The sequence below is a fragment of the Microcaecilia unicolor genome, chromosome 6 (assembly GCF_901765095.1).
Source record: "Microcaecilia unicolor chromosome 6, aMicUni1.1, whole genome shotgun sequence".
Classification (NCBI taxonomy): domain Eukaryota; kingdom Metazoa; phylum Chordata; class Amphibia; order Gymnophiona; family Siphonopidae; genus Microcaecilia; species Microcaecilia unicolor.
This window is the reverse complement of record NC_044036.1, coordinates 291,750,304-291,763,918: the sequence shown is the minus strand read 5'-3', so window position 1 is coordinate 291,763,918 and position 13,615 is coordinate 291,750,304. Positions and strand designations below refer to the sequence as shown.

The 13,615-nt window shown below is 41.5% G+C and overlaps 1 protein-coding gene across 9 annotated transcripts in view; it reads right to left on the bottom strand.

Moving 5' to 3' along the window:
* FNBP1 (formin binding protein 1) overlaps positions 1–13,615 on the bottom strand; it is a 203,271-nt gene that overhangs the window by 84,299 nt on the left and 105,357 nt on the right. For all 9 annotated transcript variants that reach the window (XM_030207836.1, XM_030207839.1, XM_030207841.1 and 6 more), the window contains exon 5: positions 360–422. In XM_030207836.1, the coding sequence (XP_030063696.1) occupies positions 360–422 (63 nt within the window). The remainder of the gene's footprint in view (positions 1–359; positions 423–13,615) is intronic.

Genomic DNA, 13,615 nt, shown 5'->3' with positions numbered 1-13,615 from the left:
GTGAATAAATTAGTTCTAAGCATCTAACTTTTTGTCCCATCTTAACTCTGTCCCACAGTCACCCAATTTTTAGACACATATATTTAAATTTAAGTGTCTAAAAATTGAGTGACTATGGGACAGAGTTAAGATAGGACAAAAAGTTAGATACCTAGAACTAATTTATTTCAAAAACATATTTAGGCAATCTAACTCTTCAAGCAATTGAAAGCTGACCCTACAGTACATTTCAGTGAAAAGAACCCAGAAAATACCATCAGCTTTTACTACTTAATAGAAGGAGATTAAGTAGGTTCCTTTGCAGGTTCTTCATCAAAATTTTACAGAATGCCTTCATCCTTTCTAAAGAGATGACTTACTGCTTCAAGATGTTTCCAACAGGTTTCAATGTGCTGCTGTGCCTTGCGACCATCATGGAAGTGCTGAAAAAGAGACAACAAAATTCAGCATCTCCTCACCCCTGCAGCTGCAAAAACATTCTATCACTTTGCACAGCACATGCACACCTTCACATGCACCTGTAAAAGCTAAGTCAAGGTCACATCCCTAGCTGTTAGCCAAGCTCCTCCATTACTAGCACAAGGCAAATGCTCCCATTGAAAATGTACTACTTCCAGTGAGTCTGAATTTGTGGTGCCTTTGAGACCCTTTTTAGTGACAGGCACTATTATCCCTGGTTGAAGTCTTGATTTATTAGTTGCAGGCAGTGCAGGGTTGAATGTAGCGCTATTGCTCCTGGAGAAAGCAACGTTGCTTACCCGTAATAGATGCACTCCAAGTACAGCAGAGTTTAAATCCTCACATATGCAGAGCCAATACAGGGGTAGTAGGTGCTCTAGGCAAATCTTTAGCCTTATAGTTACCGTCAATTAACTTTCAGACTCCTAGCCTGCAGCACCTCCCTCAAGATTTTGATAATTAAACTCAATCATGATCATCACACAAATATCCTATTACAATGCATTCTAAAAGTTCAATAAAAAGCAAACAGAAACAAAAATGCAGGTTAAAGAAAGTTTTGATGGTTCTTTGAGTTTGTGTAACTGACAGAAACTGTTTTACTTTGAACAGAAGATGCTCTTTGCTGTCTCTAAGAGGCTGCTGCTCTAGGCAACCACCTAGTCTTACCTACTGGGTAAGCCAGCTCTGCATGCATGGGTAATGTCATACAATGAAGCTTGGGCTACAAACATTGTAAACACAGCCCTTTACAAACCTTATAGAGCTTCTAGCAAGGTGAACCATAGAATATTTATCAGATTTATATCTCGTGCCATCCAAAGTTCTGGGTGGGTTACAAAAAACATACACAACCATTACTACAAAAGTAACGAAATAAATCATTTCCATTTTCCCACACACATTCATAGTAATACAAAACAAATCATCCCTTTCCCTACTCACAAATAAAATTACTAACTATAATAACCAGGGCTATATAAGATTTATTCATTAAGCTAACGACCAGACCTTAAAACCATACTGATTTCATATACACACTGGTCATTAGACAACACTACCATATACCATACGCTTCTTCAAATAGTACTATCTTAATATATAGGTTTTCCTACACTGGCAATATTGCACAGGACTTCCTCATTTCCATATATAGATATTAAAACTAGGAGAAGCAATTCTGTCTTATTAGGACTATCCTGCTATCCCCGAAGAATACCTGTCTTTCACAAAACAGGGAAAACTGAAAATCCAAAGGCCAATAAGTAACAATAAATATGTTTTTGTTAAAAACACACCATTGTCATATTTATTTTTAATTAATGAAGGCAACCTGATGATAATAAAAATGGACCTGGGGGGGTGGGGCAGGAAGGAGTTAGATTTAAAACCTAAAACAAATTGTGCAGGACTGACTAACCAAACCTACTGTTACAGCAAGAATCTCTCTCCAAACAACAATGAGAAGCAAATGCATAAACAGAAGTCTACACTGGCACTGTAACTCTGAAGATCTTTTCCATGGAGGATGACCTCAGGTGAGCCACCAACACCACAATGGCTGTGATATCATGAGCCTTGACATGCCCTTCCAAATTCAAGTCTGATGGTGCATTAGCAAAAAATACCATCTGCTATCCATTCAAACAGTGTTCACTAGGCTACAACAGTCTCATCAAACGAAACAAAGCTGGGTGGATTTTCTATGGGCTTTAGTCTACTCCAAGTAGAAAGCTAGGGCACTTATGAAATCCAAGGTGTGTAAGGCAGCCTCATCATCATGAACAGGTGACCTGGGGGTAAATTCTGGAAGAATTATTCAGTGGATAATCCAACACCAACAAAGGCAGGAACTTATATGTGTTCAGAATTACCCTAACCTACTTTGGAGGTCTGGAGCTCACTGATGGTGTCGAACAACAGAACCCACAAATATAGACAGTCAAAAAGCAAGTCTTGACTGATTTGCTGGAGAACCCTTGAGAGACATGCTGCAAGGCTAATTCATCTTCATGGTTAATCTAGAGGGAAGTTTCCTTTTGAATTTACCTCTCTAGTTCTACATCTGATGCAGCCTTTTGGTGAAATGTGGCCATGTCAGGCATATATGATTGTTTGAATTAAAATCCTTGCTTTTTGACTGTCTATAGTTGTGGGTCTGCTACTTGTTCCGCTCTCTGCATCGCAGATCTTCTGCCTCTTTTGTGTCCTTCTCTCACTGGCTGTGTGCCATCAAAACTAAGACCTTCCAGGTCTGATACTTCAGCTCACACGAGTCTAGTGGCTGAAAGGGTGCTTTCATCAGTTGGGTTATAAATCCACTGAGGTCCCAAGACACAACAGCAGGCTTGATGAGAGACGTTAAGCACCAACTGCACTGCACGAACCCTACAATATTGAGTTAATTTTCAAATCTTACTCTGATAAATGTGAAAAGAGGTCAATGCAGTTTTTGGTAGTACAGAAAAAAAATGATCTAAGGTTGTCCTAGCACACCAGAGAGCAAGTCTCTTCCACTTGAAACTGTAAGACTCTCTAGTAGAGTGTCTTCTAGAAGCCAGAAGGGTTTGAGATAAATAATCAGACAGATTCCCAAGGTGGTAAAATGGATCAGAAATTAGTTGGCTGACAGATGACCGAGAGGAACTCACTTGGAGGGAAAAAAGGTAAGTAATGAAGTGCATCAGGGATCAGTACTTTGGGCAGGGTAAGAAGGAAAAGTTTGCCATTTTATATATATAAGGATATTTTAAAAAGTGGTTCAGAAGAATATTGGCTCTGTGCCAGAAGATGTAAGAAGACCTGAAAATGTATACCCTTGGCGAGAGGAGAGATGAAGATGATATGACACAGACATTTAAATACTTGAAATATATTAATGAACAAATATTTTTCAAAGACGGGGAAGCTGTAACTGGAGGACATGACAAAGCTGCAAGAAGATAAACTTAAAAGCAACATCAGGAAATACGTTTTCACAGAAAGGGTAGTGGATGTCTGACTGTTCTGGTGGAACAGTGGGAAAAACAAAGACAGAACTCAAAAACGTGTGGGATAAACACATATGATCCCTATAAATCAAGAGGACAGAATCAAAGCAAACCTTAAACTCACATTTCAAAATAAAGGAATAAAGGTGTGTAATCTGCTAGAAGCAGCAGGCACAACCCTATACAAAGGCATAGCCTGCACAGAGCGGCAAGTACAACTCAGTCACCTTACTGGGCAGACTAAATGGACCATGCTGGTCTTTATCTGCCGTCATTTACTATATTACTATGGCACTTATTTTAGAAGTGCTATTTGTGTTTTGGACATCCAGGGCTGCTCAAGGGTTTGCAGTGCCCTGAGGCAACTTCTGCATTGGCACCCCCTCCCCCAAACTCTCTCCTTTCAGTCTCCCCCCCCCTTTCACATGGAATCTAGTCTCCCCCTCCTGCTGGACCAGGTGAGGCACTGGTTCAGGGCACTGAAGATAAAGGGTGCCAAAATCCCAATCCGACAACTTTTCCTCTAGAACAGGGATGTTCAACCTTGGTCCTCGAGGGCCACAATCCAGTCACATTTTCAGGATTTCCCTAATAAATATGCATGAGATCTATTTGCATGTACTGCTTCCATTGAATACAAATAGATCTCAGGCATACTCATTGGGGAAATCCTGAAAACCCAACCTGGCAAGGGCCGAGGTTGGCCACCCCTACTCTGGAAGTCTGAAGAGTAGACTGAACTGGGATTTTGGTGTTCTATATCATCGGCACCCTTGGCCAATGCCTAGCCTTGTCCACAGGTTTAGCCAGCCCAGGACATCCATAAACTGGCATAGACATTTATACTGCATGAATGTCTAAATTCCAATTTCATAAAGCCAGATATGAATGTCTAAAATTGAAGAACATCCATATCACAAGTGGGTATGGTCTGCTGGGTGGGACCAGGATAGGCCCAAAAGATCAACATTCATTCCCCATTTCAGAAGGGGAATGAAAGTCTAAATCAAAAAAGATGCATGTCTGAATTTAGACCTGCTATGTGGGATGTCTAGGTTACAGAAAAGTGCTCCTGTTGAACAAAGCCCTACTGAAGGGAATAGGGGATATCACCTCCTTAATCCTCCAGTGGTTGATGTCCCTCCTCCCCCCCCCCCCCCCCGAAAGTGAAACAGGCAAGAAACATTGGGCTTTGTAACAGCCGCAGGAAATATAAATGTTTATGTTTCAAAAATGGTTCAAATGAACAAACATCCATGTTCCCGTTTTGCCCCATAGATAGTTTAGACTTTCATTTTTCTAAACTGGATGTTCTTGCTATAAGCAGCTGATGCATAAACACCTGTTTCTTCATGTATGTTAAAACAAGTTCTATGTCAGTAATTCCTTTTCTAAGAGTGGCCTAGTGGTTAGGGTGGTGGACTTTGGTCCTGGGGAACTGAGGAACTGAGTTCGATTCCCGGCACAGGCAGCTCCTTGTGACTCTGGGCAAGTCACTTAACCCTCCATTGCCTGCCGCATTGAGCCTGCCATGAGTGGGAAAGCGCAGGGTACAAATGTAACAAAAAAAAAATACAAGTGGAACTTGGAACGTCCTGCCCTAGAAGTCTCAAATCCCATTTGAATGTCCTTTCTAAAATGCTGCTCTGTATTACTAGATTCAGTTCACTGAACACTGCCCTCTCAGCATCCATGCTGTGAGAGCCAGAGACCTGATGTTGGGATATAATAACAGTGTTCCTCAATTCAGCATGATTATGATTGTCAACAGCCCGAATCAGCTTGGCTCTTTGATGGGCAACTTCTACAAGAGTAGGAACCATATCATTCTCTGTCAATAAGGAGCTCAACTTTTAAGAATCTGACACTAGAAAAATCAGAGGAAGGCATCAGAGGCTTATCTATCATGTGTCCCTATCATCCAACTGAACCAAGGATTCTTCCTGTTTAGAAGGGATGCAAACAGATCTAACATGAGTGCTCCCCATTTGTAGAATATCTTGTTTGCTGCTCTGCTGTCCAAACTTGAGTTTAGTAGCAGGACTAAACTCAAGTTTGCCAGGATGCTGTCCTTTCCTGTTAGATATGCAGTCGTGTGAGATGGCCCAGTTCCACATCCTGATAGTCTTCCCACATAGGAAGTATGATCCTGTTCCTCCCTACTTATTTACACAGAGCATAGCTACTGGATTGTATGGATTTGGATAATTTTCTTCCACAAATAATATCTGAAAGTCTTTAGAGCATTTCAGATCACTAAGTAGATTATTTGAAGCTTTTCCTGAGAAGAAAACCATAGGCCCTGGGTGTGAAGCCCACCTACATGAGCTCCCTAGACCAGTTTGATGCATCTAATAATAGGGCAAGACAAGTTTGCAGATTTGGAATGAGGTGCTTCTGGACAGATGAAATGGATCATCTACCTAGACAGAGTGACTCCAAGTTCCCAGGTGATTTAGATGGTATCTCAGAAGCTCTGAGTAGCTTGGGTTCACTAGGAAAGTAAGGTCCATTAAACTTGATTCATAGTGAAATTTGCCACGGAAGTATTGCTGAAACACTAAGTATGTATTGTTGAAGCCCAAAGGTACAACACTCTCTGCTGGTTCTCTATTTCTTCATGATGGATGGTGATCCTTTATTCCTTGTGGAAACAAAGTCATATCTAGCAATTGGGATGATAGGCTCATGTAGGATTTAGGATAATTTATGACAAACCTTTGTGACTCCAACAATTGGAAAATTGTTATTACCAAGTTTGTGGTACCTTCTTGAGATGTGCTCTTGACCAGCCAATCATCCAGAAAAGAAAACCCATGCACCCTTCCAGTTTGCATAATTGTAGTGCTACCACAGCAAGGCATTTTGTGAATACTAATGGTACTACTGCTAGGCCAAACAGCAGTATACTATACTGGAGAAGGTGTTTTCTTATTGGTATCTGAGATATCTCCTGTAATTTGAGTATATCTCTATGTGACTATAAGTTTCCTTTGGATCTGGGAAGGGAGACTTTTAATCTGAATTTGTGCCTGAGGCAATAGAGGGTGAAGTGAAACCCAAGGTCACAAGGAGTGTGGTCGGGATATGAACCCTAGCTTCCGTGTTCTCAACTTGCTGCTCTAACCACTAAGTTATTCATCTCTTTCACTTTCTTTGAAAAGAATTATATTCAGTCCCAATGGCCTCTATCAATGCACTCCCTCAATGGGGGGGGGGGGGGTGATTATTAGTTGATGCATCCCCAGGTTTCTTGGTGTAAATGCCTTAAAGTGCAGGTGTACTTGGGCCAGACTAGGTCAAATCAAACAGCTTCTCTTTCTGCCCTTGACTGCCATGAAAATACAGAGATTTCATCTTCTGACAGGTGACACAAGGGATGTCATGTTCAGGCACAAAGCACAATTCAACTGCGCACAATATTTAATAGCACTGTTAGTCTTTGGTCTATTGGACAACAGGAGAAAAACAGCCACAACTAGACCAAATGACGTATCAACTGATGCCCCAAGACTGGTGCAGATCACAGCTGTACCAAAAATCAAGAAAGCAATAAAAGTCAAAGCATCTAACTAGGTCTTTTCCAAGAGTGAAAAGGGACAAAATAAAGGTGGCCCCGACACACACACACACACAAAACAAACAGGATTTTAACATGAGAATTTAAAACTTACTTGAATTCACAGAAAAATGCAACTGTTGGGCTCTGCGGAAGAAAAAGAACTAAGAAAATCCTGCACATGTGAGAGGACCTGCACATACATAGTTCACTGTGCTAGAAAGTTTTTTTTATTTTCTAACACTTTTCCAGCCAAGGCTCTATTGGATGATTCTATATAAAGACTATATAATCCTGCTTGACCTTGGAGGAAATTGACTTTTTTTTCTGACCTGAGATACCCTTTTAAAAGGTCCAGTGTTTTTTTTTTTTGTTGGTCATTTAAAATATCACAGCCTATAAAGGACTTCAGCTACTGGGATGAAGCACCTCAAGCACTATTTTAAAAAAAATAGTGAAATGTACATTTCTGTTTAACTGAACTTATATAATTCTATAAAACAAGTCAAGAATGTTTTTTAGTTAGAAAACATCTGAATGTCAAGACAGTCAGTTCCTTCGGGGCCTGCTGCAGGCTGAAAGCCAGGGGATGTGTCTACTTTGTGCTCTAGCCAGAACTCAAGATGTAACCTTAGTAAAGCAGCTTCTGATTCAGCTGGATACTCACAAGAGCAGAGGGAAACTGCTGGGCCCCAAAAGTTAAATCGAGATGGGGCTGCTCTGCTTCAATGTTTGTAACTGTACTCAATCAGCTACACAGTTCATTAGGGAAGGGAAAAGAGATTTGATATACCAACTTTCTGTGGTTACAATCAAAGTGGTTTACATTTATATACAATTACTTATTTTGTACCTGGGGCAATGGAAATTTAATTAACTTGCCCAGAGTCACAAGGAGCTGCAGTGACAATCAAACTCGGTTCTCTTGGTTCTCAGGTCACTGCACTAATCATCAGACTACTCCACTGAGGAGTTCAAACTTCTTCTGAGAGGCAGTTACTGATTCTCTACATGGAAATACAAGGAAAGGCAAAATAAATAAATAAAAAGTCATAATCAGAAATGGAATTGCCACCAATCCTGAATCATTCCCCTGTTTCTTTTGCACCAGTTCCTATTTCTTCTAGTATCTGAATAGCCATTTTGCAGATGGGTCTCAAAACTGGACCCTGAACTGTGTATGTGATATGAAGAGGGCCGGATACAGAATAATATCATCTTTGCTCCTGGCTTCCAGCCACCCACCTTCTGTTTAATGCAGTTTTGACTGCAGATGTTTGGCTTTCCATATTTAGTACTCATTTATAATTACTTAATATGAGTAAATCTTTTTCCTGGTTAGCCTTAGCAAGTATCATATACCGACCTATTCCTGTGCCAAAAGACATTACTCTACAGACAGAACTTATTACTGAACCTAATTCAAAATGTTGATAGTCAGCCTAGCAGTTCTGTTTTCAACTTCTGTGCCTAAGGAAGGGTTATACATGAATATCATAACACCAATCCATGCCCACCTTAGAATTAGTCTCTCCTTGGTTATACACAGTTACAGAAACACATGAACACAAAACACAAAAACAGAGACATCATTAAAATGGAACAAACATGCACACAAGGTACTTGTTTGCATTGCTTCTACAAATCACACTTTTTTCAGTTACTTAAATGTAAACCTTCGCAAAAAGAAGAAACACTAAATGAAGATTATGGGCCACCGGAAACGCAGCTGCACCGCAGGCAATGCAACGGAAAAGAGGAAGGCTTCTGCTGACGGGGCTTGGGGTCTCCCGCCAGCCAAACCAGAGGCCCCGAAGCCCTGCGCCTGCTCCTACCCAGCCTCTAAGGGGAGCCCAGCGCTGGAGTTTTCTTTCTCCTGCTCCTGTCAGGACACGATCAACCGGGTCCCGTCAGGAGCAGAAGAGAGACAGACCCCGGCGCCGGGAGAATCTTGCCTCCCCCCCTCGTCAGCCCTGTTATGAACAGCAAAAGCTTAACAATCCAAATCTCCTGCTGACTGCCTTCTGCAGTTCCTACATAGTCATGCACTGCAGTGGCACCATGCACTTTGGGCTAGATTCAATAAATGGTGGCTAAAGTTATGTGTAGGGTTGATCCGCATTAAGCTAGTATTCTATAAAGGGTGCTCTGTAAAGAGCATTCTTTATAGAACACCAATTTAGCGCGTATTTTCTCCCGGATTCTATGTAGTGCACCTAGAGATCCATGCCGAAATCCAAGTGGATTCTATAACAGCACAGGTAACTTAATTGGCTTAACAAGCTAATTAACGTTGATAACAGCACTTAAGCAATAGTGGAGGTGTGGCCTAGTGGTTAGAGCACCGGTCTTGCAATCCAGAGGTGGCCGGTTCAAATCCCGCTGCTGATCCTTGTGATCTTGTGCAAATTTAGATTGTGAGCCCTCCTGGGACAGAGAAATATCCAGTGTGCCTGAATGTAACTCACCTTGAGCTACTACTGAAAAAGGTGTGAGCAAAAATCTAAATAAATAAATAAATGTGCAGTAATTGGTAATAATTACAATTTACGCACACAACTCACTAAGTGTATTCTGTAATGCACTGTGCCAAACTTCTAATACGTACAGACAAAAGGGGCATGGTTATGGGTGAGGAAATGTGTATTTCGTGGGTGTGATGAAATTTACACGCTTAGTTATATAATATGGCCCTCTGTGTCTAAATCTACAATGCCAGGATTTATAGTATGTTTTCACTGGTGTAAATGGAGGTGCGCAGATTTAGGCAATATGATTGTCCCCTTCTGCATGGATTTTTTTTTTAGGTGCCATATATAGAATCTCCCCCTTTGCGCATAACTTTGGGCACGAGAATTTATTTATTTAAAAACATTTATAACCACTCAATCCACAATGTTCTAGATGGCGTACAACTAATACACTCAAAATATTAAAACAACATACTACAATAAAAAAAAATAATTACACATCATCATATCAAAATCTCCTCACATTAAACATCTCCTTCCTTCTTTTTTACTTATCAGCTTTTTCTTATTTTTTTTTTACTTGTCATCACAGTCAATTTATATCTATCCATAGGCATATTATTCACCAAATGCTCGCACCCAGCTGATGGCAGTTAGGTGTCCAAATGCAGGTATAACACTGCACCTAATTTCTGGGAACACCCCTGACCTGCCCATGCCCCTCCCATGGCCACACCCCCTTTGGAATTGCACACTATGAAATTTAGGTGCACAAGTTATAGAATAGGGCAGATCTGCATGTAACTTCTATTTACTGCCAATTAAGTGCTTGTTAACTCCAATAAGTGCTTGTTAATGCCTAACTGTCTAGTTTACGCATGGATCTGGGATTGGTGACCTATACAGAATCTGGGGGTTTCTGCACTCTAAGCAGCATTTATATAAACATTTTTTATACTACATACTAATGGATTAAAAATCAGGAGGCAACAATATCACGTGTAGAATTTGATGTTATACTTAATCAAATGTCTGAATCAAATAATCAGTGTTATTTTGAAAATTCTATGCACCTGTCTAGCCATAAAGAGTGCACTATAGCTGCCATCAGAGCCATTGCACCAGGTCACTGACGCGCCACATCCTACACACACAAAAAAGTTAGCAAGATTATGTTCAACATCTACAATCAGCTGTGACCCCTGCCTGCCACCTTCACTCTTCTTCGTACAATACTGCCAGAAATCCTTGTATCTAAGCTACACAGAGATTCTATCAGGAGATCAATAACCCTGCTGGAAGGCTTCACACAGCTGTACTACATTTGTTATTCGATTTTGCCAAACTGTGGCCCTGGCTGATGTGGAACACATCCTTCTTATGTTTTGTCTTTTGCTACCCTTTTCTCTACATCATTTTCTGAGAAGTTTCCTCTTCTGTATCATAAATAACAAAGGAGACTTAAAATTTGCTTGTATACAGTAGAGAATGACACGGGGACGGGAAACAGCAGTAACCGCGGGGATGGGGACAGAGTTCGTGGGGTGGGGGCGGGGACAGATCCCACAGGGACGGGGACAAATTTTGTCCCCGTGTCATTTTCTAGTTGGAAGGGTAGAGGGTGGTGGTGGGAAGGAGGGTTATTATAGCTGCTCATTGTTATTATTGTTTCTATTTGTAATTTATACACAATAGTTGCACAGTATATTGTTCCTTTTTATACTTTAATAAAAAGATTTAAATATAAAATCATAAGTGTTCAAGGCTTCTGTAGATGAGGACAGAGCCCATGGGGACGGGGTGGGGATGGATACAGGGCCTGTGGGGATGGGATGGAAACAGAACCCACGGAGACGGGGCGGGGACAGGGACAAACTTTGTCCCCATGTCATTCTCTAGTATACAGGTCCCTAGCTAAAATCTATCAAACATATAAATGGCGAGTGACCGTACTCACTTGCAAATGCGCAGTAGAGACTTCCCTCTCTGTCCCGCCCCCGCGTCCCCCTGCGTCAATACGTGATGACGGGGGCAGGACAGAGAGGAAAACTGCGCGAAGCCGCCGACGTCGCTCCCGCTCCCCCCCCCCCCCCGAGGTCACCACTCCTGCTCCTCCCCCCCCCCTGAGGTCGCTGCTGCCCCCCTCCACCCGGTCCGAGCACTCTCTTCGGTATTGAACTTACATCGGCGAAACGCAGCACGCAGAACAGCTGAGCTCCCGTCGCCCTTTCTTCCCTGCCTGTGTCCCACCCTCGCCGACGTTACGTCACACGAGGGCAGGACACAGGCAGAGAAGGAAGGCTGACGGAAGCTCAGCTGATCTGCGTGCTGCCTGCGTTTCGCTGATGTAAGTTCAATACCGAAGAGAGGGCCCGGGACGGGTGCAGGGGTGCTGGCTAGTTCATGTATAAATCAAAAGCAGACCTTAGCACTCTAAGCACAAATCAGTAGCATGTCCCCTCGGTCCTAGTGATGTGTCCTCTTCACCCCCTTATATCCTGCTGTACACAAATCACCCTGGATCTACTTTTTAACGTGATATATTCTTCCATATTCATGAGGTATATGTACTTTTACAAAAAAAAACAAAAAACCCTGAGGCATACACCACTGTCACTATATGAAAATACAATTATAATCATGTATATTGCCTTCCAGAATACAACTAACTGAGGGAGAAATGAAGGTCAACAGAAACAAATGTTCAGGGTTTATTAATTGTTAGTTCACAAAAACTATGAGTAACAAAGAGCAAGCACGTGTCTGCTCAGTTCCTGTTAGTGTTGCAGATCTGTGGTGAGCTAAGATCCATCTACAGAAGACTGTGAGCTCAGCCAGAGAAAGAGGCAGCTTTCAAACTGGGCAGCATCGGGAAGAAAGCTAGACTTGCTTTCATCGCTCCATTTCCTACTTGCAACTGTGAAAAGCAGGTTAAGGCTTTCTTGATTTCCTTCTCTTCCTGCAGATGGGCACAAAGCTGATTTTTGATACGTATGTCAGCTCCAAGCTCGGTTTCACTGTCAGTGTATTTCCTGAACATGTTGCAATCAAAAACTTGTAACCCTAGTGACTGAAAACTTTCTGCGGTCACTGTGACAACGTTAAGAAAACAGCTTCTTCTTCTAGCCACAACCATTCCGCACAGTGTTATAGTTCGACATTTTCATGTTTATTATATTCAGTTTGTAAGTTGCCTCCACTTCTACCCTAGCTGAGATAATATTTAACCATCTCTCTGATCTCATGTGCACTTCTCTATAAGTTAGTCATCTTACTTTCTAACTCCTCTTACCTATCTATGGGGCTCATTTTCAAAGCACTTAGCCTTCCAAAGTTCCATAGGCTAAGTGCTTTGAAAATATGTATATGTTCCATCTTTGCTTATACTCTAGGTTATCTATTAAACTGTTCTATTACATATTGTGTTGACATTGTAAGTAGTGTACTCAGGGCTTTTTTTGAGGGGGTACTGAGTACCGGCACCTTTTCCATTGTCTGCTAAAACTGACCCATGGGCCCCAAGTTTTAATGAAACAGCTCAGGCTCTACACACCAATTCTGCCTTGTCATAGATTCTGTGACTAGTTGCAGGGGGTCTGGCTATTGTGGGGTGGGTCCCTCAGTGATCATCTCACCCCTGAAAACTGGCCTGTCATTTGAGTACTGGCACCTTTTTCGCTACAAATAATGCACTGAGTGTACTATGCCATACTTTGCATTATTTGAATATTTTTACTGCTGTAATTGCCTATTGCTCATGTTTGATTTTTTCTTACTGTAACCACCTTGAGTGAATTCCTTCAAAAAGGCGGTAAATAGATCCTAATAAATAAAATAAATTAATACTAGTACCAAATCAGTGACACTCTTCAATTTTCCTAGACAAGATAATTAAGCAGTTTGGAAGACACACATTCTCATTTGCAGCCGGAATCGCTCCTATTCCATTAGGACTTGGCTTTGTCCCACATTTGTTCAGTTGCTAGCACCACAAATTACCTACATATAATAACCCTCTTATTAGCCATAGTTTTATGTTGAATAACTGATCCAGTATCACATCAGGTGTGGATGCTATTCAAAAATACCATCTTGGAAGTCCAGACCAAATATATTCCGTCTATTAAAAAAAGAAG